This window comes from Pterocles gutturalis, unplaced genomic scaffold, assembly GCF_000699245.1.
Source record: "Pterocles gutturalis isolate BGI_N339 unplaced genomic scaffold, ASM69924v1 scaffold18470, whole genome shotgun sequence".
Taxonomy (NCBI): domain Eukaryota; kingdom Metazoa; phylum Chordata; class Aves; order Pterocliformes; family Pteroclidae; genus Pterocles; species Pterocles gutturalis.
Window position 1 is genome coordinate 15,834 of NW_010143818.1, and position 26,206 is coordinate 42,039.

The 26,206-nt window shown below is 38.5% G+C and overlaps 1 protein-coding gene across 2 annotated transcripts; it reads left to right on the top strand.

Annotated features, from left to right (window-relative positions):
* Positions 1 to 2,302: 2,302 nt before the first annotated feature.
* DDX26B (DEAD/H (Asp-Glu-Ala-Asp/His) box polypeptide 26B) lies at positions 2,303 to 24,266 on the top strand. Of its 2 annotated transcripts, XM_010084874.1 has the most exons (16): positions 2,303 to 2,448; positions 3,165 to 3,254; positions 3,550 to 3,733; positions 4,554 to 4,682; positions 5,999 to 6,162; positions 7,239 to 7,391; positions 8,986 to 9,118; positions 14,991 to 15,085; positions 15,838 to 15,948; positions 17,603 to 17,818; positions 18,308 to 18,431; positions 19,037 to 19,179; positions 19,560 to 19,791; positions 20,476 to 20,868; positions 22,719 to 22,812; positions 23,240 to 24,266. In XM_010084874.1, the coding sequence occupies exons 1-16, from the start codon at positions 2,329 to 2,331 to the stop codon at positions 23,337 to 23,339; spliced, it is 2,481 nt and encodes an 826-aa protein (XP_010083176.1). In that variant the 5' UTR covers positions 2,303 to 2,328; the 3' UTR covers positions 23,340 to 24,266. The 2 variants fall into 2 exon arrangements, with proteins under 2 accessions (XP_010083176.1, XP_010083177.1); XM_010084875.1 differs by lacking the exon at positions 15,838 to 15,948.
* Positions 24,267 to 26,206: the final 1,940 nt, after the last annotated feature.

Consider the following 26,206-nt stretch of genomic DNA (forward strand, 5'->3'; position numbering starts at 1 on the left):
ATGTTTTTACCAGGCAAAATGATGCAGTTTCACCTACATCTAAGCGCTCATAGAATACAAAAATATTTTTGTAATTGTTCACTTAAACTGTTTTAAGGCAAACTTTTTTAGAATAGCACAAATCATCTTGTTGGGATTTAGTGTTCTTTTACTCGGAAAAAAAAAATTATTAACTAACTCACTTTTACTCCAAAACAATGACCTTGTGTTTGCACTTTATTCTTGCCTTGGGCTGAGAGCACAGGTGGGGACTTGCTGTGGCTTAGCTGATGAGATGCTGTATTTTGTTAAGCTGTGGTCGTGAGAGGTGTTGATGGTGTTTCATTGAGAATTACCTGTCTGATCAAACTACACTGTTCCATTGAGCTTCAAGTACAGTTTGATGATGATGCTGGGCATGTCCTGCTGGAAGTCTGTTTTTGCTTTGCTCCGTTGCAGAGTTTTCTGTGTATCCCTTGCACTAATCTAAAGCTTGAAGAACTGGTTCAGGGAGCTAAACTTGACCAAAAACTGTTTTTGTTGAATCTCCTTGTGATGATTCTCCTTATTCTGAAAAGAGGCCCTCCTGCCTTAGGCCTGGGAACTCGCCAAAGACATTGATCATCTTGTCTTTCCTTTCTAATCCATTCTTGGATTTGTTTATGGCTCTAAACTTGTCAATCCTATGACCATCTACACAGCCCACGGTGTGTACTGGAGGTTTGCAGTGGGATATGGCTGTTCAGAAAGTACAGGAAAATCCTGTCCTTTCAGGCTCTTGGCACAATATGACATAGTCCGCAGGTGATTGCTGCTGAGCCCAGTGAACCAGGGAGGAGAGAACCTACTCGGAGGTTGTCCCACCAAAAGTCAGACTGTCTGAAATGGTTCTCTCAGTGTCTGAGTAACTAGGGTTCCTTGTGGAGCATGGGAGTGTCTCCGGTGCCAGATGATAGTGAGCCTGGGTGAATAACTGCTTGCTTACTGCAGGAATGGTTTGGAGAGTAAGATGTGATCACGAGGCTGATAATTGTGTGAGTATAAGGGGTTCTCAAGATTTACTTCGTTTAGTTAAAGCAGCTTAAATCCTGCACTGATTCCCTGTGAGCTAGTGTTTTCTAAAATAGCTTCCCAACTGCAGCATTCTGCTTTATAAGCGAAGGGTATGTGAATCACAACTGATGCTGATGTGATGTAGCCCTGCTTACATCCAGAGTGCTTGGTAGGACGGTTCCATCTTCATCACTTTTTGTTGTTCCCATGAATGGTCTCTAGGCTTTGTCAAGATTAACAACTTTTTTCATGACCTCGAAAATTTCAAGCTGTCATACTGAGACACTCTAAACAATGATTTGGTTCTGTGTTACATGGGGTGTTTGCAACTACTCCATAGAAAGTTTTAATCTGGGAGATAAGGACAGAAGAGTGTAGTTAGAAGGCTGGCAGTTGAAATACTGAGGTAGGAGAAAGGCAGGGGGACTGTAATGCTGTAGTGACAGAGGGTGTTTGACAGTACATTAAAAGGTATCAAATGAGCCTGGGCTGTGTGTGAAGGAAGTACAAGAAAAATGGAAAAGTTGAGTGAGGGTCATGTAATATATTAAAAATAGCTAGTTATGATTTTTTTAAATGTGCTTGTGTGCTTCCTGCTTGGGGAAGTTGTGGAGGGGGAACATGCGACTTGAGAGCAAAGATTGCAGTCACTGTTCCTACTCATTCTTTATCTTTTTTCTTTTTAACTGTCACTGTTAGACTTTTAACTCCTGAATTAGTACACATTGCATATGCATCTTTGTTCTTTATCTTTTTTCTTTTTGACTGTCACTGTTAGACTTTTAACTCTTGAATTAGTACACATTGCATATGCATCTTTTCTTTTGTTCCAGCCTCAACTTACGGATCAAAAGGGGATGGGTATATGACAGAAGAAGCAGCAACATTAGGCTGCTTGTATCTTTGCTTTATCACTGCTATTACTTTGGCAGCTGCATTTCTGATTTCCACATTTGACAGTTTCTTCTAATAGAATATTTACATGCTTAATCCAAATACTTCTATTAATTGTATTGCCATTACAGCAGTTTTCATGGTAAGAACTGGGTATTGGCAAATGTTTTCAAATGCTTGACAGTGTGTGTATTTTGTGAGTCTCCCATTGTAGGCTTAACTGTGTGTTTCACGTCAAGTTGCGCATACATGGATTAGGTGTGTGTAGCATGTAAATGATGCAGCGTATCCATTAATCAGGAATATAATCAACTTGTTGATTCCAGTTTGTTGCTAAAATAACTAAACTTTTTTTTTTGTTTTATGTAATAGGCTGGATGGAAGGAAAACCACGCAACATTTATGAATGAACTGAAAAATCTTCAGGCTTCAGGACTAACAACGCTTGGTCAGGCACTCAGGTCATCGTTTGACTTGTTAAATCTCAATAGATTAGTGTCTGGAATAGACAACTATGGACAGGTAACAAATCTGTTTATAGTCTTCTGCTTATTTTTCTGTGCTTTTTGAAATTACGGTGGGGAAGGGATTTTGGTGGTTCAAGTTTGGTTTTGCATTTTACCTTTTTTTTTCCAAATGTTGGATGGCTCTATGTTAAAACTTGAACTCTGAACTTTTTTCTCTTATTTTTTCTTTCATATTACATCTACTGAACATACCCTGGAATATGCTAGTGCTTTTTTCCTTATTGAACTGCAAAGAAAGCAGTAGCATAAATGACCTCGAGTACACAATTGCTGTATGGGAGTATGTCTATTGGATGGCAGTGAATTTGTTTTGTGGTTTTATGTTATGTGTAGTTAATGTCCTGACTTCTTCTCTCTGACATTTGAAGAGTCCAGTTAAAAGTACTGGTTTTTTCCCCACGGTTATAATGAAGTTCTGAATTCTCTAAATTATCATCAATTTATATACTGCTTTTGTGGCCTGGAGGGGTTCTGTACTGTTACTGGAGGAAAAAGACTAGTAATTCTAAAAATCCTTAGGGTGTGTGTGTGTGAGAGTGTGCAGAGTAGCACATCCTGCATGGTTCTGTATGGCTCCACACCTATTGAAAGAAAACTACAGGATTATTTTGAAAGATTGCTCATCTTACTGTTTATTTTATAATGACAAAAATATAAGCCTACAACTGGGTATTAAGGTTACTCTTAGCATTCCTGTGCTTTTGTCTCTAGGGAAGGAATCCATTCTTTTTGGAGCCCTCTATTTTGATTACCATCACAGATGGAAACAAACTGACAAATACAGCTGGAGTTCAAGAGGAGGTAAACTTGCATTAAATTCTTCCAAGTTATGATCTTGCAAGTTGGCACTATGCTGAGATTAATTGTTTTTTCCTGCTAACAGTACTTCTGCTTCATCAACCTGTTTTATAGTAGAGAGCAGAAACTAGCTATCCTGTCATTGCCCAGCCCCTAGATTCATAGTTCACGTGGGTTTTCAGACTATAACTTCAGGTAAATTATTGTATAGGAGAGAAATGGGATCCTTTACAGAGTAATGAATAAATCTGAGTGTTTGTCAAGTACTTGAAAATATTCTTAAATCTTTCTTTACCAGCTTCATCTTCCTTTGAATTCTCCTTTGCCTGGAAGTGAACTAACCAAAGAACCATTTCGTTGGGATCAAAGGCTGTTTGCTCTAGTGCTGCGTTTGCCAGGAGCTGCATCTAGTGAACCAGAGCAGCTTGGGAGTGTGCCTACCGATGAATCTGCTATCACACAGATGTGTGAAGTTACGGGAGGTAACTGGATGTTACTTTGCTTTGGTTCACCTTTAGTATTTGCCTTGAAGTGGTTTTTTTCCTTTGATTCAACTTCAACTCTTGCAGTTTTCTCTGCCTGAATTTACTCAGTGTCCATGTGAATCTGTGGTGTTTTTTGAGCTTGGTTTCTGGTAGCACACGATAACCTTAAAATAAAACCATATTGCTATTTCAGATCTTCTAGATGCAAGACAGTTTTCTTAATGCACCAGTAGGAGAGATTGGAAAGTTTCTTAGCTTGTCCTTCCAGAGGTTGGCTTTTCTCAGTCATGACATTGGTTGTTTGAATGTTGAATTGAGTGGGACAGGCATTATTGAGATGTTATTTCTGCTGCAGGGCTAATAAGCTAAATTTAATCTTAAATGAATTAATTCTGGTGCCTCTTTATTGAGATGTTAATCAGATTTTTTTTTGAATTGGTGCTTCAAAAGATGTTGTGTGGGAGTGTATAGGAGTTGGTAAGGTTTGGGTAGACAAAAGCAGATAGATTACATAGACTTGGTGAAATCAGACCTTCTTGAGGGTGTTTATAAACTTGGCCTTGGACCAGCCTGGTTTATTATTAATGGCCTCTTTTACTAATGAGTAAAAGCTCAGCAAGTTGAGTTTGTTTTTCCTTGGTTGTATTGCATTTTAAAAATATTTTGCCTTTTACATAAACTTGGACAAAGTTTGCTATTATTTTTGATAAAAGTAAAAGCCGTGGCAGCTTGACTTATGTAATAAAACGTTGTCTTTAATTAAGATTACTCAAAACTTGCTTTCATATTTTCCCTGTGTAATTTATCTCACACATAGGTCGTTCTTACTGTGTTCGGACACAAAGAATGTTGAATCAGTGTTTAGAATCTCTAGTTCAAAAAGTCCAAAGTGGAGTTGTTATTAACTTTGAAAAGTCAGGACCAGATCCAGCTCCTATTGGAGAAGGTATAGTAACTGTTCTTTTCCCCCTAATGTTCAAGAATAAATGTTTTATGTGTATGCAAATATCCTTAAATGTCTTTGGTATCCTTCCTACCAACTCTTCACTGTAGTGTACAGAATGCATTGAATGCCTAATATAAGGTTATATGCTTCAGTGATAGAGCTCTAGTATCTCTTTAAATACCCTAAATCATAATGTATGTGCTGCTTATAGTGTTTGAGTAGTTTTATGTTTATTTGTGCTTATTCTTGTCTTTTGTTATGTTTTTGTCCAAATGTGCTCACACCTGGCAAAATGGCTGGTGAAATTTGAGGAGGGGGTTTATTGTTTTTGTCACACTTAAATGGTGATACACTATAGGTATGAATATACAAAAATATCGAGATTTTTGCCTCTTTATGTGAATAGAGAAAGTCCTAAACTAGAGGGAATTTTGATGGGATTTAACAATGCTAGAAAAATCACTGTGTATATAGTGTGGAGAATCCAGACCAATATGTATCTGAAAGGTACATAGTATTATTGCCAGCTATCTAAACCAGGGAAAATCAGTAGTGTAAAATTATCTTTACAAGGAAGAAGTTTTTTTTTTAAATGTGTGATCTCTGCTGTGCCATTTGCTTTGAAGAGCAGTCTTCGAAAACTGATGCTGAGATTCTGTACTGCTACAGCCTTCTTTGTCCTCAGTGTGAAGGGGAGTGTATGCTGGTACGCTGCAGTGGACTGGCAGAAAACACTGGTCTTTCCAGTAGAGAGTGGGATTTAAGTGATCTATGAATTCTTAATAATTAAAAATGCGGCCAAAGCTGCTCCTGCAAGATGCATCTGTGCAACTTTTCTCCGCTTCCAGTTTCCGCTAGTGGCAACATCAGTCAGAGAGCTTTGCATCCCATGTGGAAAGACTGTAAATGCAAAGTATCAGTCTTTACAGGTGCAGCAGAACTAAAAATGATAGGCTTGCTGTTGCCTGTCCGATCTGGGTCAAAGTACTAAGCTGAGGCAAATAGCATTGTCTATAATATGTGAGTATGCCTTGCTGCAATAATTATCTAGTGACTGTGCCACAGGAGCAGAAGGGTAGGTATGGGCAAATGTTATCATTGTTTCTCAGATAATGCTGTTCTACGTTTTTAGTAGTTTCACATTTAGTACATTTTACAGTTTTTTCAACCACTGATGTAAACATCTGTATGTCTTTGAAACAATTGTAGTGAAATGCCTGATTGGTTGCTTAATACAGAAATCTTGCTGGGAGACAAATGCATGCATGTAGCTCTTTATATTTTTTTGTTGTTATTTTGCTTTGTTTAAATTTTAGATGGACTTGTTGATTCATCTAGGCCCATCAATTCATTTGCTTCTCAACCGTGGCATAGTTGTCATAAACTCATTTATGTACGGCCTAACCCTAAAACTGGTGTTCCTGTTGGACATTGGCCAATCCCAGAGTCTTTTTGGCCTGATCAGAATTCACCAACACTGGTAAGTAAAATAAGAACTGACGAAAGGATTCTACACCTAATGAAACAGACTGAAAATGAGTAGTAACATAGTCGTTAGCTTTTTTTTTTTTACTTTCTCTGTTTACTAATATGATCTGACTTTGCTTTAAAAGGGTAGTTGAAACTGTTTTTAACACAGAATGGTATAATCTAATATGGATACTCTATGCGGTGATAGTTTTTGCGTGTGAAGGTTTACTTCCATGTAAATAGTTAATCTGGTTAATGGTTTTTAAAAGATTATAAAATCTAACTGTGAATTACTTCACATACCACAAATCATAGCGAACCCATTAAATTTTAATCAAAGCTTCATCAAATGCATTTATATGGAAAAAGAAGTATTTGTTTGATAGATCAACCATGTTTTCACTGCTTAGTGTTACTTCGTGCATGGACTCTTCTTTCATTAGCAGGAAGAATTAAAACTGAAACAGAAGAGTTACCCCATTCAGAAAATGGGGGGAAACCAGCATTCATTTCTCTTCTTACTGAAATGATCATACATGTGGCATGTCTTACTAGCCTGTCTAAACATCTCTCTTGTTAGGCATGTTCTGTTTCTGTACTTTACAAGTGCTCAAGGTACTGTTTTCCCTCTCCATGATTCAAGAGGAGAAAAATCAGACTTGGCAGGGAGTATCTTGAGATATGCTTTGTGAAGTGAGCACAGTTTCACATCTGTAATTCTGAACATCAATCTGGGAAGCAGAGTTGAAGTTTTTTCTGTAAAACCTTTCTGTGATACTGTAGGTTGACTGTCATGGAGGCTTTTAAATATCAAGATAAATAGTTGAATATTAACCATGTTTTTCCCTTGGTGGGAAGAATGTCTCTCTGTGTGTGTGGCTTTTTTAAAGTTAGAGAATTACTTAATTAATCTGTATTCTATTGTGGGAGCTTGCATCTTTTCCTTTTTTAAAGGAAATTGTAGAAACTGAGAGTTTAAGTCTGTAGGATGGTAAAATAACATGTGTATGGATCTTAAGAGAATTGATTTGTTTACCATAAATACCAGACAACTAATTTACGGTTTTTTTCCCCCCTTCCTTTTAGCCTCCGCGCACAGCTCACCCTGTTGTGAGGTTCTCCTGTGTTGATTGTGAGCCAATGGTAATAGACAAGCTTCCTTTTGACAAGTATGAGCTTGAGCCTTCACCTTTAACACAGTACATCTTGGAACGAAAGTCTCCCCATACCTGCTGGCAGGTATTTGCCCTTTATTTGATTCTAGATACGTAATAGGTATCCTAAGGTACTTAAGGCTTTGTAAGCCTGGAGAATTAGGGTCTGGTTGCAGACTCTGCAGTTGATCAAAAGAAACATGACAAGGTTTCCATTACCTCCTTTCTAGTAGAATTATCGGGAGTCAGAATGAGTGTTTCCTCTACAGGCTTTGTAATCTCATTTAATTCTGTTTCTGGGTCCATCTCATTTTCCTAAGAAATGTGTCCCACAGGTTCCATTTTTGGCAAAATTGAAATTCTCCGTAGGCTTCCATTTGCTTACAGGGAAAACCTAACTCTGGTTTCCATCATGTTACCTAATCAACAGCTGCAAATAATTTCCACTAGATAGTTGAAACTGCTAATGGGAATTAAGTGGAAGCTGTTGATCTTGTTGACTAGACTGGCCTTGAAGAGGTCAAAGATGTTTTGCTGACGTCCTTTGTTACATACTCCTGTTGTGATTTTTGGATAAGTGACTTGTTTCTGCATCCTCTATAGAATAAGGCTTGTAATTCACTTTTCAAGGGTGTTCTTGTAAAGAATAGCCTAATGTATACCAGGAGTTTGCTTAGTATGATACTTTAGCTGGAAAGATGGTTTTGGAGGTGTCTCTTTCATGTTTCTGTTTTCCTAATAAATATTACAACTTAACTGAAAATAAAACATGCATATTCAGGAGAAAAATTGAAGTTACTTTTAGTAAACAAATTTCAAAAATGTTCTCTAAGCATTCATAGGTCCGTTATTTGCCTAAGTTATTAAAATTACTTTGCTGTTTTTCAAAAACTTACTTTTCTTTTCCCAGCTGTGTATCAGACCCTTACAAACTAGAGAAACAGGCTCATTGTCATAGAAACCATATAACAAACCCTGGTCTTTATGCTCTGAAAAAAATAGAGGAAAACCACTTCCTTTTTACTGCAAGGTTTACTTATTTTTCAGGAAAACTGTTTTTGGTTAGATGTGGGGTATACTGACTGTCCCAGTAAGAATATATACCTGCTTTATCCTGTTGAAATAGTTGTCTGCATGTATTGTTTTTCAAGGTTAATACTCCCATATATATACACTTAAAAAAAGTTAAGAATGCTTGCACTTGACATAATTAAAAGATGTTTCTTGAATATTTGGTTTGCTTAATTTTTATGCTTAAAAAGTTTTAGATTTCTTTTATCAGTGCTGTGAATTTTAGTCATGTAATTTTATCAGTCAAAAGACTAATTTCAAATAGGTTGGTTTTTAACATACCTTCAACAGATGTCCCCTAACCTATGTTAAATTGAAAAACTTCTGAGAGCATCACTTTGAAGTAGTTTCAGTAAAGCACTAAAGATTATGCTGTAAAGAGCATTTCCACACTGACTGCAGGTGCACTAGGAGTTGCATGTCTCAGTTTTGTGACTGGGGAACGTAGGTGCATGCTCGTCCTGATGTGTGCAACCTCAAACTTGTCTGTTCTTGATAATTTGCTGTCTTAATGTAATTGGATTCAGTTTTTTTTTAATTTGTAAATGCCCCATGCTTAATACTCTTCGTATTCTTGTAATACAGTGATCTCTCTTATTCTTTGGCAGGTATTTGTGAGTAGCAGTGGAAAATACAGCGAACTTGGCCATCCATTTGGGTATTTAAAAGCAAGCACTACTTTAACCTGTGTAAACCTCTTTGTGATGCCTTACAACTATCCTGTTTTACTTCCGTTGTTAGGTAGGTAATAAATTTACATTGGACTGCCAATGCAGCTACTTCAGATTAAAAGAAAAACAATAATGGTTGGTGTTCTGCCTTAGTTTGAGACATTATAAAATAATGGAGATCAGAGAGTAGAGAATGTTGCAAACTCTTTAACGTAATTTGGGAGGAGAGGATTTTCATACCCCCTCTCCCTTTTTTTCTCTCCAGCAGAGGAGGAGAGCTACCTGCTTCCAGTGCATGTTTGATGCTGTTCACCTCCTAGACACGTAGCCTCTTCCTTAACCTGGAGTAAGCTTCAACCTCCATTCTTTTCCCTCATTTAGGGTGTGGTGTATCCAGGTTTTGCAGTTGCTCTTGTAGCAGCTAATTTTTTACTGGAAGATCAGATGCAGTGTTTGTCATGGGTGCTGGGAAGAGGGAATTCCATGACGCAGTTCAGAGCAGTAAGAAAGAGTTGAGCAGCGAAACAGTCTACATTTCTTCCCTGCCCAAAGGACCAGGGTTTTTTTTCACTCCCACAATGAAATTACTTTCTACAGGAAAGACAATATGAAAAGGTGCTGTGTGAATAACTGCCACAATAACTGTGGCTATTAGGGTTCTGCCATAAAGGTGATGTCAGAGAGAAGAGTTTCCTGGGTGCTACTAACCCTTCTAGAGTTGCAGATACTGTAAGGCTTTTTTGTTCTGGTTTTTGTGGGTGTGTTTAGTGATACAGAATAACGGTGGTGATCAAGAGAATTAATATTGACTCTTACTGTCTTACACAGGATTTTTCCATGCGTTTCTAGAAAAAAACCTCAACACAGTTCAGGAATGCTTTTTTATAATCCTGGTCATAACCCCCCCAAAAAAATTGTGCATGCTGATAATTCAAATGTATCTTACATAGTCATCCATGTAGCCTCGTAATTGTCCCAAAGTGTGCAAGTAGGATACTTCTAGACTAGAGTTTCTGCAAGTTTCTGGCTCCTGAATTACTGCAGCAGACCCACTAGCTGAAAAGTCATTACTGATACTAAATTAATTTCCCTATATTTTGATGTTGACATTTGCAGTTCTGCTATGTCTTCCCTGGCAACTCTTGTCTTCCCCCTGCCTTTTTTGCAGGGGTGTAAAGCTCGTCCTGCTCTTTGGAGAAAGGCATTTTTCAGTACATGCAGTGCAATTCTGCAGTTTACTCAGCTAGTACTTTGCATCTTAATTTCTGAAGGCTGTTTAAAGGAAACTGCAGAGTTTCCATGTTGCCTGAGTTGTAAAGCGTATGTTTTTTTTAGAATGCAAGTACTGTGTATTCTGTATTGTTAACACAAACATCCACACAAAATGTTACATTCAAATCTCCTTCCAGGACTTTGTTTATCCTTGGTCTCTAAGGCATAGTGATATTAAGTTCTGGGGAACATATCATAAAATCATAGAATGGTTTGGGTTGGAAAGGACCTTAAAAATCATCGCGTTCCAACCCCTCTGCCATGGGCAGGGACACCTTCTACTAGACCAGGTTGCTCAAAGCCTCATCCATCCTAGCCATAAACCACAAAAGTACATCTGGGCCCTCTTTTGCTTAGCAGTACAGAAAATGACTGGTGATAGGCAGCATACCTGTTAAATTATTTGTAGACGTTTTAAAAAAATACTGACTGTGTTTCTCTGTAAGTAGGCAGAGGTTGTTAATGTTTTTAAAATCCTCCCCCTGTGTCTGTCTTATCAGTATCCACTATTGGTACGTATTAATTCATCAGAGGACTGACTTGAGTGTGTTAAACTAATCTTTCATTACTCTTACCTGGATTGAAAAGGATGTGAGAACTTCCAAGACCAGGAGAAGTCTGCTCTATTCAGCTGCTACTATCCATATTGCCACATCAGTGCGGTTCTAGTGGCTACGGGTAGAATATTGTGTTGGAGGACTGGAACTTGTCTTGGGATAATGCTGTGGATAATCTCTTTCTGTTCCTTCTAGTGACTCTTTCAGACAAAGCCAAAACCACTTTACAGCTCTATTATTTGTACTGTCTTATCAAGTGGCTTACATGTGTTCAACCTTTTAAACAGGTAGCAAGATACTTGAGAATATTTTTCTTGCCTTTTTTTTTTTCCTCCTGCATTCTTGAGCAGGGGAAGTTTTAATTCTTTTTTTGGAAAATAGTAAGAGACAGCCCTAAAAGACAGGTAAGATAGATATGCATGAGGAAGCTTGCAGATGATACTTGAGCAAACTGAAACAAGCTGTAGTGGCCCATGACTGAAGGAAGTAAATTGTACCCCATCCTATAGATCTGCTGATTTTATGTACTGGTTTCTGCAAGAGTAGATTTGGGAATGCTGTAGCTTGTCCTAGTTTATAAATTACTGGGTCTGCTTTTAGAACCTGAAGCTTTCTAAGGAAAGGAGCCAATTAATGAGACTTCATAGAATAGTGAAACCACACAGTCCATGTATTAACTTGACCCGTGAACTACAGTAAATTGATTGACAAAAATTCTGGTCTCTAGGTCTTTTGCAGAGGTGAGACAGACCATGTCGGGTGTGCTGTTGCAGCTGAGCAGTTCCTTTTTGCTTTCATAGGAAAGTCTAGAGAGGCATCATAGCTAGCTTGGGGTGGTGGTTTGCTCTGAGAACTAAGGAGGTGGGGTGCAGTTCATGTCTTTTTTTTTTTGTTGTTCAGTGTGAGGCAGACTTCTGAAGACAGAACTTTTCACAGACAGATGTGACAGATGCTGACATACCTTGATGCTGAATATGCTTGGCCCCTAGATTGTAGAAATTTCCCCTTGAAGGACTGTTGCCTTTCTCTGAGACTAGCAAAGCTATTGTACTTAATATATTGTATGAACAGCCAAATTAATAAAGTAGAAGTCAGATGAGGGGTTAGAGCTTAGCAAAGATGAGGTATACTTCTGAATGCTCCTACCTTGCTTAAGATGTTTCCTTGGCTTATCCTAGCTGTGTTAGTGGGAGGGCAGGCACGGCTGGGCGATAGGAGTGATTATTTGTTGGGAGTGTCAGCAGAAGCAGTAGTGAAATGACTGTGAGGAAAATACCATGCGGAGGTGGTTAATACCCTTTCTTTGTGGGTGTAAATATGCAGAAGGATGAGCATTTAGAAAATACCTGCCCATGAAGGACTGCAATGTGGACTGTTTCCTTTGCTGCTTTTATAGGCTCCTTGAAATAACCTGCAAGTAATGGTTTTATATTTTGGAAACCAACGGTGTACTTGCTCAGTTGGAATTTTATGTGAGTGGTGATTTAAAAAAAAAGTGTAAATTTTTACTTTGAGTTATTCGATACAAGCTGTCACTCATAACTAGACTGTTGTCACATGAACTGTTCTTGTAATTGGGCTTCAGGTGAACTACTGAAATTACCTAGTGACCATTTTCTCTCTCATGTTCTTTTTAACTGTTCACTGAGCTTGAAAGTGCATTGAGTCCCCTTATGTTGTACAGGGTATTAAAGGTGTGTATTGGTATGCTGTTTGTCACAATTTGGTTGTTTTGTACATTAATGTGAAGTGGATAAAGGCTTTGTAGCACAGTTTTAAATTAACTGGTCTGTCTGTAGTTTTACCTGATCTCTTGAATTGTTGCAGCTTGTGGCCCTTTCCAAATGGTTTCTAATACCATGTTTCCGATCATGCAGTGCTTTTAGTTCCCTCTGAATTTAGAAGTAAAAAGAATTCTGTATTAGGTGGCCTATACAGAGAGTAATATCTGAAAATTAATAGGTTGGATTAAAACTAATTTATGAAGGGATTTTTTCAATACTTTTGGATTTTATCTGCAAAAGTTTGGGATTTAATCTGTGAAAAACATAGTTAACTGGGTTACTGTTTGCTTATTTATATAAATTATTTTGTGCAGCCCAGGGCAGTGGGAAAAAGTACATTTCAAATGCCTGTGTTGCAGCCTGCTGACAGTGTCTGTCTCAAACTCTTGCAGTAGAGGCAGGTGAGATGTTGATGGTGATGTTCTCTTTGAAACTTGTGCCCATGTTTACCACCATGACTGTCTTCCTTTTAGAGGGCAGAAGTTCCTGCAGTGAGTTTGTGCTGTGGGGAGGTTCTCATTTTAAATAGACAAGTCTTTACTGAAGCTCTACTTAGATTTGAGAACTTCTTACTTGGATAGCAAAGATCAGGGAGGTTTTTTTGCATTTGACTTCTCAGACCACATCTGTGCTGTGGATTAAGAATCATAGCTAGCTGGGCGTTATTAACATTTAAGAGAGGCTGTGCAGCTGAACTGTGGGAGTTACACCTTGTACAACCTTCACAGCACAGGAAGTGGGACAGTAATGAAGTGCTGATAAAGGGGTTTAAGGTTCAAGCTGTACTCATAACCAGCTCAAACTTTAAAATATTAGGACATACTATGATACCAAACATGTTTTAATTTTTTTTTTTTTTAATTTTGGAACAGGAGGGGTATAGTTTAACTTCCATTTTGCTCCAAAAAGCTTAATAGACTTGTGAGATAAGGATGGATGTTGTTTTGTATTTGTGGTATGCTGTGATATCATCACAGGTTCTTTTGGATAACAGGGCTAACTAAGCATGTGGTACATTGAGATTGTAAATGGAGTTGTAACTTGTCCTTTCAAACTCCACCCCACTTCCTTCAGGCCAGGAAAGAGAGCAATTAGCATCTGTAGCGTGGTTTTTATATGGGATGCAGAGTTCATTTAGATTGGAAAATACCTGTAATTAAGTGTGGTTTGACTGTGAGAATTTGGAAAATCGTATCTTAACATCTGTTCAATTTGTGCAGAATACTATGCAAGTCAAATTTTCTTCTCCAAATATGTCTTCATGAAAGCTCAATCTGGAGAAAACAATTTCCTTGCTGCATCTGTCTTTCGCACACCCTCTTCTGTGCATCTGTCTCCTGCAGCTCTCCTTGGTTAATTTTTGGACAACCCTTTCTCCAATCCTGCATATCCTTCCATTAGCCTCACATTGCCAGCATGTTACAGCCCTACTAAGGAGAAACTTGTTCTCAATTAATAATCCGTATTTTCAAGTGATAAATTGTAGAACATTGTGTTCAGTTTTTATGTTTAGAGATCACTGTTAACAGTTCATAGTGTGCATGACAAATAGGTACGTGCTTCAACTCAGTGGTTCCTAAATGGCAATGTGCGTGCCTCTAGTGCAAGTAAAAGTATTTCTGAAACAACATCCAAAGGAAATAACCTGTCTAGTTGCCCCTCTCTTAAAGGGCGGCAGTTTTCGTAGGTAGTCACTGTCCCTTGTCTGTATCTGTGGGAGAGTTTGCTGCTCTGGCATGAGGCAGGCAGTGTGGCTGGAGGTACACCCCTTCTCTGCTGGGGACAGCTGCTGCTATTGTCAGCAGAGTCCAGCAAAGCTGACCAGAAGGATTCCCTGCTCTGATACTTTTTTTTTCTTTCTCTTTGATGCCCAAGAATGTTTTTATTGGAGACCAGAATTCATTATACAGTTGAACAAAAGAAAGCTGGGCTGAAAATGGAAATTGAACCAAATGAATGTTGTTTAGTTTAATCAGATACAGGGAGTCCCTGATGATGCAAGAGAGAGACAAGGGAGGTGAAACTCTTTAACAGGTGAATCTGTTGTACCTTCCATGCTACTAGTCGTTGTGTGCAGTATTTAAGTCTGGTCTACTTCTTAAGTTTGCCTATAATGAGGATTTGTTCTGGATTGTCTACTGCAGCTAGGATTGGGGATTCACAATTCTTCAAACCTAAGGTTGAGAACAGTTTTTGTGGGGAAGCCCCATTGGGAGGTGGGTGGAGGGAGAAGAAAACAGGGGGGAACTTGGCACATTGGATTTTGGATAATACTAATGGTCTGGGACTATATAGATGAAACTTTCTTTTGTTGTTTTCCTTGTTGCAGATGACTTGTTTAAGGTTCACAAACTTAAGCCAAATCTGAAGTGGAGACAGGCTTTTGACAACTACTTAAAAACAATGCCTCCTTACTACTTACTGGTATGTTCCTTTTCTCATTTCATCCCCCTGGGTATAATGGCTGGTGTGACCAGAGTCCTGTGCATCATACCTCTTCCTAGTAAATTTTGTTTACATAATTATGATGACATTTTAGGTAGTAAACATTTTGCTTTGCAGAGGTATGTAGATCAGGTCTAACATTTCAAAGAAATGAGTAAATTTCTAGTAATATTGATAATAGTAACTATATTAAGATACTAAATGTGTTTTCTGTTCATTAGATATTAAATAAGCTTTAATCTAAAGTACTTTAGGTTGTTCAGAGAAACCAAATTTGGCATTATTTTTGTAACTTGTCTAAGGAGAATGCGGATTTGCTTGTTTATTAATATGGATGAAGTGCTAGAACTTGGGAAGCTGGTACGAAGAGAACTGGCTGGGCCAAAGAAAGGGTGGGGGGAGGCACCGTGTCACCTTTTACATGTAGCTTGGACAATGCACCTCAATATGGACTTGCATCATCCCGGCTATTCTGGTATTGCGCCTTTGAGTGGAAATTGCCAGTGGCACCACACTGTGTGGTGTCTTGGTAATGTGGCATAATGTCCATTGCAAGCTAGTTAGACTACCAAACTCATGTCACACGTTGTCTGAATAGACTTGAATTTTAGTGGCCAAAAGTGGAAAAGCTAGAGCACTAATCCATGTGCCTTAGCTTCCTGTAATTGATCTTATAAAATTTTTTTTAAAGACTTATTCTCTTACTATTGTGTATTTTGTTTTCCTTATAGCCATTAAAGAAAGCCCTAAGGATGATGGGAGCTCCAAATCTGATATCAGATAATTTAGATTGTGGACTTAGTTACAGTGTTATCTCTTACCTTAAAAAACTCAGCCAACAGGTAGTATTGATAAAACCTTTGCAATTAGAAGTGCGTTGATTATTTAGTTTGTGGTAATCTCATTATAAAGGAGTTAATCCCTGTGGGAGTTCATATGGGTGTACAGCATATATTATAACTGAAGATTGGTGATCATTCCCACTGCAAATATGGATGAATCCACAGTGGTTCTGTAGCCAGTGATTGTGCCTTCTGTAAGTGGTGGAGGGGAGTGCGAAGGAGACCTCTTCAGCTGTATTTTAAGTATCTGCTAGACCTTTAAACTCCAAAAATGATCACTAATTGGATTTACGACTGCTCTTGCCATTGTTCTTCAAAGCTGAAGTCAGAGGCTTGCTCTCAGTCTCATGTTTATTTCAATGTGCATATTCCAAACAAAGTGTACATGCTTGTCCACGGGGAATAAAATCATAGTTCAAGCTTTATATCTGAGCTTCTTGTTTCCTTCAGGTCAAATCCATTCTATGTGTTACGTGTGACCTGGTGGGAAATAGTCTTACATATCTTTTTTCTCTTTGTCAAGAATGCCACCTGAAATGCCATTTCAGGTGTGACTGTTGGAAAGCCATGCCTCCTTAGCATGAGTGGTCCTTCCAACAGTAGTTTAAGATCTAGAAGTCAGTGGGGAAGCAGGGCAGCCTTTAAAAGGACAAAGAAAAAAATCCTCCGCCTTAAAGAATGCACAAAATACATTCCAAAAGCCTCTGAATGAGTGAGCATCTATTAGCCATAAAACTCCCTGTAGCATTTCAGTAACTTAATGATATGCAAATTTGTATAATTTATCTGCAATATGGAGTTGGAATGGCGTGAGATGGCTACTGTGGTTTTCACAGACATTCTCAGCACATGAAACACTGAAAATGTGTTGGATGCATTATAATCTCCTGTATAGGGACTAGCAATTCCAGAATTCTGCTGTGTTCCTGCTGTCCTTAAATTCAGTTTCCCACAGATGATGCAGCAAACTCTGCAGAGGAAGAGATCTGGGGGAAGTGGGTTTTGGGGTTTTGGTTGGTTGGGTTTTTTTGGAGGTATTGCAAGTGGGTAAAAATCTTACTTTGAATACAGTTAAAGCTTAATACAGTAAAATGATCTGTAGCTATAATAAGGAATCTGTGCTAATTGGAGAAGTAATTTGTTTTTAGAAACTTACTGATGAAGCAAATTTCTTTTCTTTTATGACTTTTCTCCCCTATCTTCTTGCAAAGTGCAAAGATTAGTTCATAGGTTGTTTCAAAAATAAAATCTGAAAGTATGTTACTGTATGGGAATAATACTGTTGTTTCAGATGCAACTTTACAGTAACCTAAGGCATCCCACTTTCCATTATTTTTTCTTTCCCTTTAAAGATGATTCTTCAGGGGCACAAAAGAGCCACAGACTTGCAGTAAAATCAGGGATATTCACAGACCTCCTACTGGCATATAAATTTAGATACAGTGGCTAAATATTTTTCCATATGCTAGTACATTAGGATTTCTTTCTACTTCAGATCTAACCTATGTAATCCAGTATATCCCTTGGTAGGTAGTTCTGTTTGAGTGGTTGGGAACTAAATTTGTAGTTTTATTCTTTTAATGTACTATGTGTTTTATACTGGAAATCTGCAATGCCTGCTGATTCTTTAACTCATGGTGTGATTCCATTTTAGACAAAAATAGAGTCGGAACGGATAATAGGTTCAGTGGGTAAAAAAGTTCCACAAGAAATTGGAATAAAAGTGAAAAACCACTCCAGTGGCCTCTCCTTGGTACACAGTAGGGATTTTAAGCAACTGCTGCAAGGGATCCCTGGGGAATCTCCACTGAGACTGGCGGAAATGAATGTTAAAGAATTTGCTGGCTTCCACATAGGACTTTTAAATAAGGTAAATATCGAAGTGATCTTGCATGAGTAAGGAGTTGATCTCATCTGTTTTAAATGGGTAACTTCTATGGACTTAGTGTAGAAGAAGGAAGTAAGTACTTTCACTGAATCGTGAAGAGTGCAGCGTAAGCATGAGCAGTGAGAAGAGCAAATGCAATCTTGTGCACTTGATTTTGGGATGCTGTTTGAAAATCCCAGGGTGGTAAACAAAGACTACTGTGTTTTAAGTGACAATCTCTGCAAAAGACAGCTACTGTTGTTCATCTGGGAATTATCATGCTTAGTCTTAATGGAGCTGAAAATGCTAATGCTGAATAAGGTCTTGTTGAAAAGACAGTCATTGAGTCTGATGTATCCAGTTGTGAAGCTATGATTTTACTTCAGAAAATTTTTTAAAATAATTAACATTATTACAGTTCAGAGAGGAAATTTCTGTGTGCATGAGAACAGATGAGTTAACTGAATGTTATTTGTTTTGTTATAAAACTAGGATTTGAAGCCACAGGCATTCCGAAATGCTTATGATATTCCTCGTCGCAGTCTTCTAGACCAGCTAACTAGAATGAGAACCAATCTTTTGAAAACACACAGGCTTATCTTGGGGCAGGATGAAGGTAAGTAGCCACTGCCACTGTTCTTCAATAGCAGTTTGGAGAGAGTACAGCTTTTTAAAAATAATAATAATAAAAAATATTATTATTCCCTGAAGTAGCATGTTCTGTCCTGGGTGTGGGAGCAGAAGTGGACATTGCATTATTTGTTGAGTCAGTCAGTGTCCTTTTCTTGACTCTGAAGGGGAAAGAAGGAAATTTTTGCCTTCTATCATGCGAGGTTATCATGCTTGCTTTGAAATTTAAAAATACGTTTTGTGGGAGAGCTTTCTTGTACACTAAGGTTCAGTAGACTTGTTTTTTGTAGCGATGGTCACTTAAAGCAGAGGGGGGCTTATTTTGTTTTACCCTTGTTAGGTGCTGGTGGTCTAAAGGTGGCGTTGTTAACGTAGAGATTAAACTTGCTTATTTTCCATTTTTCTTCTGCCAGTTAAGCTCAACTCTTGTCACCCTTGTTTCCAGAATTGTAGTCTTCAGCACTTCCTCCATAGTGAAAAGAAATAGTAATTTCTAGTTTTTAAATGCTAGCACTTGCAATTGAAGTGTGTGATGTTTGTATTGCCTTTGTTTTAAGGTAGACTAAATTAAGATCTCTTGTTCTCTTGCAGACTGCCTTCATAGTGTTCCTGTTGCTCAAATGGGAAATTACCAGGAATACCTGAAAATGATGCCTTCACCCCTTCGTGAGATTGACCCAGATCAACCAAAAAGACTTCATACATTTGGCAATCCATTTAAACAGGATAAGAAGGTAGGAGGAGCCACACTATCTGCTGTATCTTTATATTTAACATGGCTTGAAATAATTTGAGTAGAATTTCTCTCCCACAGCTGCGGTATGCTGCTAGCCTGTGTAGCTCTTCTGTCATGTGCGGAAAGGAGTGCTGTCTTTCATGTGGTCCAGGCGAAATGTGTAAGAATCATGCTGATGTACAGAGTGGCACTGATCTGTCTCTGATTACAGTGAACATTAGGTATCTCTTCTGGGAGCTGTAAAGTGTTTTGGAAGCCACCTGAATTTTAACACAGCAGGAGTAAGCTCCATCAATAAATTGATGAATCAATTTCTGTTTTGTACTGGTTTGATTTTTTTTTCTTTTTTTTCTTTTTTTTTCTTTTTTTTTTTTTTAGGGTATGATGATAGATGAAGCAGATGAGTTTGTTGCTGGGCCTCAGAATAAGATTAAACGTCCTGGAGAGCTCAATACTCCAGCATCACTAAAGAGAAGGCGTAGCATGTCCCCGCTGTTGAGACGACCACAGTCACCACCCATTGTAACGAATCACGTTGGTGGGAAAGGGCCACCATCAGCTTCTGGATCCCCATCATGTCTGAACCTCAAAGGCATCCCAGCCAGTAAAGGTATATTGAGTTGTAGTACAGCAGCCTGCTTGGTCATAAGTGGGAACATTTATTTTAAAAACAAAACAAAAACTCTCTACACCTTCTGATTCAGGGGGGTGTATCAGTATGTATGTATGCTTTAGTGTTACGTAGGACTGAGTTTCTTTTGTTGGCCTAGATAAACAGGCTGCTACTGTAGTTACTGATGTCTGGAATAAAAAAGTCATTTTGATGAACTGTTTTTAAAGAAGTAATACTGAAACCTTTCACCAAGATGGTTTGGAGGTAACAAGGATTTCAGATGAGTTTCTAGTTCTCGTTTGTGTGTTCTGTTGGGAGGGAGGGAAAGTTAAAATATGGTTATGTTTTTGTTTCCCACAAATACTAATTTTCTTACCCACCTATTGCAGCAAATGAGTCAGAAGAAGACTCTGTTAACTGGAGTGAGAAGGAAGGAAAATGTTAGTTTACGTGGTAGGGGTACAGAAAATAGTGACTTCGTGATAGTGATACGAGATGGTAACAGTCCAAACAGAAGTATTCCCTTGATAGCATCAAAAGCTGAATACAGGTATTGGAGAGTTGTTCAGCACAGTCAGGTCACTCCACAGTACTTCAAACAATAAAATATACAGAACTATTTCCTTTTGGCTTTTGATACTGCAGTTATGCACTAGTGAGATACATATTTTTAATTTCTAGATACCAATAATAGTATTGTCCAAGATGGCGATGGAGAGAAGAAAGCAGAAAATTGTCAGTCACTGGAAAAGCAAATTGATGGCTTACCTGTGCAAATGGCTCCTTTGGTTCCAGCTGCTATGGGGGAGGATGAAATGTTACCCAATGACTTGGACTCTCTTCCTGTCGAATTCAATTGTTTAAGTGAAGATGGGTTGGATCATAAACCTGGTACCAACGCACTTGTTCGAGGGCCTCTAAATTACAGTGTGCCTGCAGATGACCAAAAACGGGTGGTGGAGTCTACTTCTGAATCTGTGCCAAATTCGTTTAAAATAACACCTACGATGTTGGAGGGAAACAATGCTGATATCAAAATTAAAGTGATGAGAGAGGTTCGCAAACCTGGAAGAAGTAAGTTGGGGTTTTTTTTTAATTAGTATATTATACATGGTGCTAGAGAGAAGACTTCTTGAAATAAGGAGCTGTTTTCAATATATGTACAACTTTGGATTTTTAATAACTTCTGATTGCTTGCATATGAGCAAGGGAGGGATAGAAAAGGAAGAAAGTTCTTACACACTGGGCAGGTGAGTTGAAGTTCAGACAGCATTGTGTGGGAAGTTGAGTGCCAAGTGATTTTGTTTGTCCTTGAAATTAAGTTAACTGCTGTAAGAGGTACCCTGTGAAAAGCATCTTTTGGAGATTTTGTTTTTGTAGCTCTACAAAGGTGTTACCAGTGGCCTAACGATACTAGACAGACTTTTGCCTTACGCTGCCCTGCTCCTTGCATGTGCATAGTGTACTTTGTGTCTGTCAAAACTTCCTTTGGACGGCAAAGGCATATGTAGCTACAGGGGTACATCTTGGTGTATGTTTGAAAGGGAATCTTAATAGCAAAGTGATTGTTTGGGTTTTTAAGTTATTTTGTGAGATAATGTAATTAGTTATGGCACACTGTTGTTTCCTCTTTTTTTCCTATAAGGTTTGATAACCCTCCAAAATCTAAAACGTTGTGAGGAAAAGTAACTTGCCCCTTCAGCTTTTGTTACGTGTTTTGCCTGTATTTGTATACAGGATCGAACCTGAAACTCCAACTAATGTATATGCTGTAGGATTTCCATAGGCGTAATCTTTCCGTTTTTTCTTAAATGGCAGATGTCCCTAATGTCTGTGCCTGAGTGATTATTTCTATTATCACTATTAAAGTAGTGAATATTTTTGTAATACATTGTCAAGTGCCAGTAATTAGTATAATAGAGTATCCTTAACTCCTCTGTTTTTCTGATCTTGTGTTGCTTTCCCCAAACTCAGTGTTTCATTGATGCATACAATCATTGTGGCTGTCTATAGGTGAAGCCATTTTTACGCTGCATCTGTATTTTATTTTTAAGATGTTTTAAAACTTACTACTTGGGTGTGTCTTTGCCTCCTGTTTTGCGAGGTGGGCTTGTCTAATCTTATACCAAATTCATGTCTAGTAAATGGTGATGTAGAAGAAAATAGTAATAAGTTCAGTATGAGTCGCCTGTCTTGCTGCAGAGCACAGGCGAGCATCAAAGAAAGAAGCTAAATAGTAGTGGGTTTAACATGCGCATATGTTCACAGTTCTGATCATATATCCTCTCTCTGCCTGCTGCATCACTCTGAGCAGGCTGTTAGTCACAGCATCATAAATATCTTCATACTGTGCTCAACTGTGGAAATTATTGAAACAATGCTATTTTTTAATTTGTTTCTAGTTTAATGTATCCAGTTCATTCTTTTGCAGTGGATATATTTACTTTGTACTAGTAAGATAGTCGTATTAATTGTGCTCACACTAAGCATTGATAATTAGTCCTTCTAAGAGAACTAATCCTAACCTCTGCTTTCGGAGATAACAGCTCTAGGTTAAAACAGGGCTTAGTGGCCCTATGTGCATATTAGCTGCTAATGATGGCACTGTGTTCATGGGGATATGAGGCTTCCCTACCTAGCCTGCATTTTTTGAGGGCAGATGTTTCTGGCTGCTGCTTTTAAAGAGAACATAGTTCTTTTGTGCCATATTTGAATACCAGATCATCATCAGTATCACTTCAGATTATTGTTATCACCTACTTTCTGTGCATAAACCTCATGCGGGCTTTTTTCTTGCCTTACATGTATTGCTGTACACAGAATTGTGAAACTCTGGGCTTTGTTTTTTCTTTTGGCTGTTAAACTTTATTGAGCATGCATTGGCAAGACTTTTAATATATGGTTGGATTTTTATATTTTTTTAGACTATGAAAAAATTTTCTCTCTTCTTGAGGAGGTGCAAGGGCCTATGGAAATTCAGAAGTATTTCATTGAATTTGCTATCAAGGAAGCAGCAAGGTTTGTATCGATATAAATGACTCGGAGTCATAAACTAAATGTTAACGTAGATCATGATAATAATTCAAACTTTTCCAGTACAAGTATTTTCTGTTTTCCTTTTTGACATATTTCAATTACTATAGTTGTTTTAGTTGTCAAACTACTATTATATTTTTATGCAGTAAGTGGTCTTAAAGTTTAAATGTGAAATAGAGAGACTGGTCATTATTGGAGACTGACCCAAAATTTTTGGTGGGTTGGGGAAGGGCAGCTGTATTAAATTAAATTTTCTGACCATTCTAATGCCAGAAATAAAGCAAGCTCTTCCATACTGGAAACAGAGAGCCTCTGGTAATATGATTTGTCATGGCAGAATAGTCTTGAGTTGTTCAGCTGTATTTTTGGATGAAAAAAAACCTGAAATTGCTCTTGTTCTCTTCCTTAGGTTTAAAAAACGGGTCTTAATACAACACTTAGAGAGAATACTAGAGGAACTAGAGTTCAACAGCCTACCCAACAGAGTTAATCATGTCAACAGTAGATAATAATGTACCAGCCAGACGAATATGGACCAGGAATGAGTTTGCTGTGCCACAGAAGAGTGGAAGAGGATGTAGCTGCTGCCCTCACCATCTTGGCAGTCAAGTGATTTTACTGTCACAGTCTGAGAAGAAGCAGTGGAGCTTTAACTTTAAGAACATCTATCGGCAGAAGCTGGGCTATAACCTTAAGGATTTGCTATGAAAGGTGTGGCTTTTTTCCTGTGGAGGGTGCTATTTGCTCAACAGGCTGAAGAAAATAACCATTGCTGCCCCTCCTGCAGGTGATGAGAATTTACTCATTTGAACGCTGTCATTAGACATTTACGTGCTATAGGCAGCAGGTTGCACTAAAATGGGGCACTGTCAAATGTACACACTGTCTGCACCGTGGAGAGAGCCCGTGTGTTCCCAAAAAAAACCCTCCCAGAAACACCTGCACTGGTAAAATTGCATGTTGCCACCACAGAGACAAGGGTTTTGTTCCCAAGAACTGCTAGCCATGCCTTTAAACTTGAGATTCAGTGTAGATTGAGAGTAAAGAAACTGCTATTGTGTTAATGAAAGCTAAAGACAGCCCTGTGACTGTTACCACCTGATGGTCACTAAACAATCTACCTCAGACTCTCTTCTGTTTTGTCTGCAGACATTATGAAAGTGCACCTGAGGCTTCCCAGGTCCCCGACTTCAGTTCTCTTTCATCCTGTGAGGAGGACGGAGATTCTTCAGGTGGCCTTGGCACACGCTGTGCTTTGGAAGCACTAAAAGGAAAAGCTTTTAAAAACATGTATTTTAATGTTCATACAAAAGAGATTATTTTGAACAGTATTGTTACCAGATCACTAATTTGATATTTTAACTGTATAAATTTTTTGGAACATATGTATATATAAAATAAACCATTTTATTAATTTTTAATAAGTGCTAATCTGAGGAGTCTGTAGCGGGCAGCACTGAGTTCTTCCAATTGTCTGTTACCAGCAGACTGCTAGTATTTTTGTAAAACCAGCAAGTAGTGTAGCTATACTGCAGCTGAACCTGATCTGCACACCCTCAAACACAGCTTGCAGTTATATTTGCAGAATGTGTTTGTAGCCTGGAGCACCTGCCCCATCACTCAGCTCAGCTGGTGTGGGGTGCATTAAAGGCACTAAGATCCAATTTTCCAAACCCTCGGTTCCCTGAGCTGGTATGTTCTCCTCCATTCCTCTTAGGATTTTGTCCAAAGGCAATTTTATATATCATGAAACTTGCAAAGAAGACTGGAGCACCTGCATGTAATTACTTTTTTTTTTCCATTAAAGCAGTACCAGTAGTGTGCCAGTAGTAAGCGGCTCTTCTGATAATCTTATATTTTCAGTTGCTCACACATAACATTCTCTGATCCTCTAACAGCTTTCTTTTAAAGACAGGTTGAAGTTGTGCTTGTGTTACCCACCTCTCTACCTCATACTGCAAGTGTTGTAGGGATTCTGGTTGACTAGCCAGTGCATGAGAGGTAGGGAAATGGATTTTAGCTGGTAAGACTGTACTACTCTGTTCCTACTGGTATTTTTAGTACTAGCCAGCTTCTCAGACATCTTTTCCATCTGCTCTGAAGCAGTGGCCTTGTCTTTCTGGAAGATACAGTTTGACCGTTGGAATTACACCAGTGAAATTCAAGAAGGAAATAAAATCCAGCAGCAGCAAATCTGTCACAATGTTATAAGAATGAAGGGACACAGGGAAAGGCATTACTATAAATGTGTCCTAATTCTTCTCTTAGAAGTAACTTATATTTATCTGCACAGTTTTAAAAAAATACAGAAATACCTTGGGATGATACAAAGGAGGATTCACTCTTTCAAAATTGTTACATGGAAGCCATATGTCACCATGATGGACCTCCCATGCCTAATGTTGGACTCAAAGGGAATTTATTTACAGAGGGTCAGATATACTGTGCATACCTTGTTTTAAAATGGGCTGGTTGCATGCATCAAGTTGCATGTAATATGCTATTTTTGAAATAGAAGGTGGTAAGAGGAGACAGCTTTCTTCAATATAGTTAATGGTGATTTAATTTTCTTTCCTGATTCCAGAGACACTCAGTTGATCATAGTGTGTCTGAGCAGGGGCTGAGTTTTTAACTAGTGACCTTGTTAGTATGTAAACCTGCTCTTTCCATGTGATGCAGCTGGCTGCCACATTAGCTACAGGAAGCTGGTGACTTTTATGAGCTTGTTTGGAGTCTTATACCTCAGCAACTGAAAAATAGTCCATTCAAGTACAAGCAGTGAGAATTTTCCCTTACCTTGCCAGTATTTTACCTGAATAAATTGAATTGGGATCAGAGTATTAGAGGGAAAGAAGCCGTATAGTGAAGTGGACATGAGTCATCATAAGGAGGAAGGAAGACGTACCATCCTCATGGCTTGTGTCTGTGAAGAGATGAAGAAAAAGGACCAGCAGTAATTAATCTAAGAGTGCGCACAGCCCTACATCCCAGATGGAGCACAAAATGAGCATTGCTTGCTTAGGAAACAGTAGATGCTCTGTGATGATGTTAAGGAGAATCTTAACGGAGATAACTCGTCCTAAGACAAACGGCCACACTGGATGTGGGTGGAACTTGCATTGAACAAATACAGCCACAAGCACTGAATGGCACACTTCACTTCCATGTGCCACCAGGACAGCCAGGAGAGGTTATGCTAGTGTTGAGCCTTGCTTTTTCTAGGTAGAGACCATGACCCCAGAAGTAACAGCTGCGTTACTGAGAGCATGTCTAGTCTGTGCCACAGGTGAGCCTCTGCACAACAGGAGTGTTCCTCAGCAAGGGCTCAGGAGACAGCACAGGTCCACAAGTCCGTGTATGTGGATGGCATCTGGAA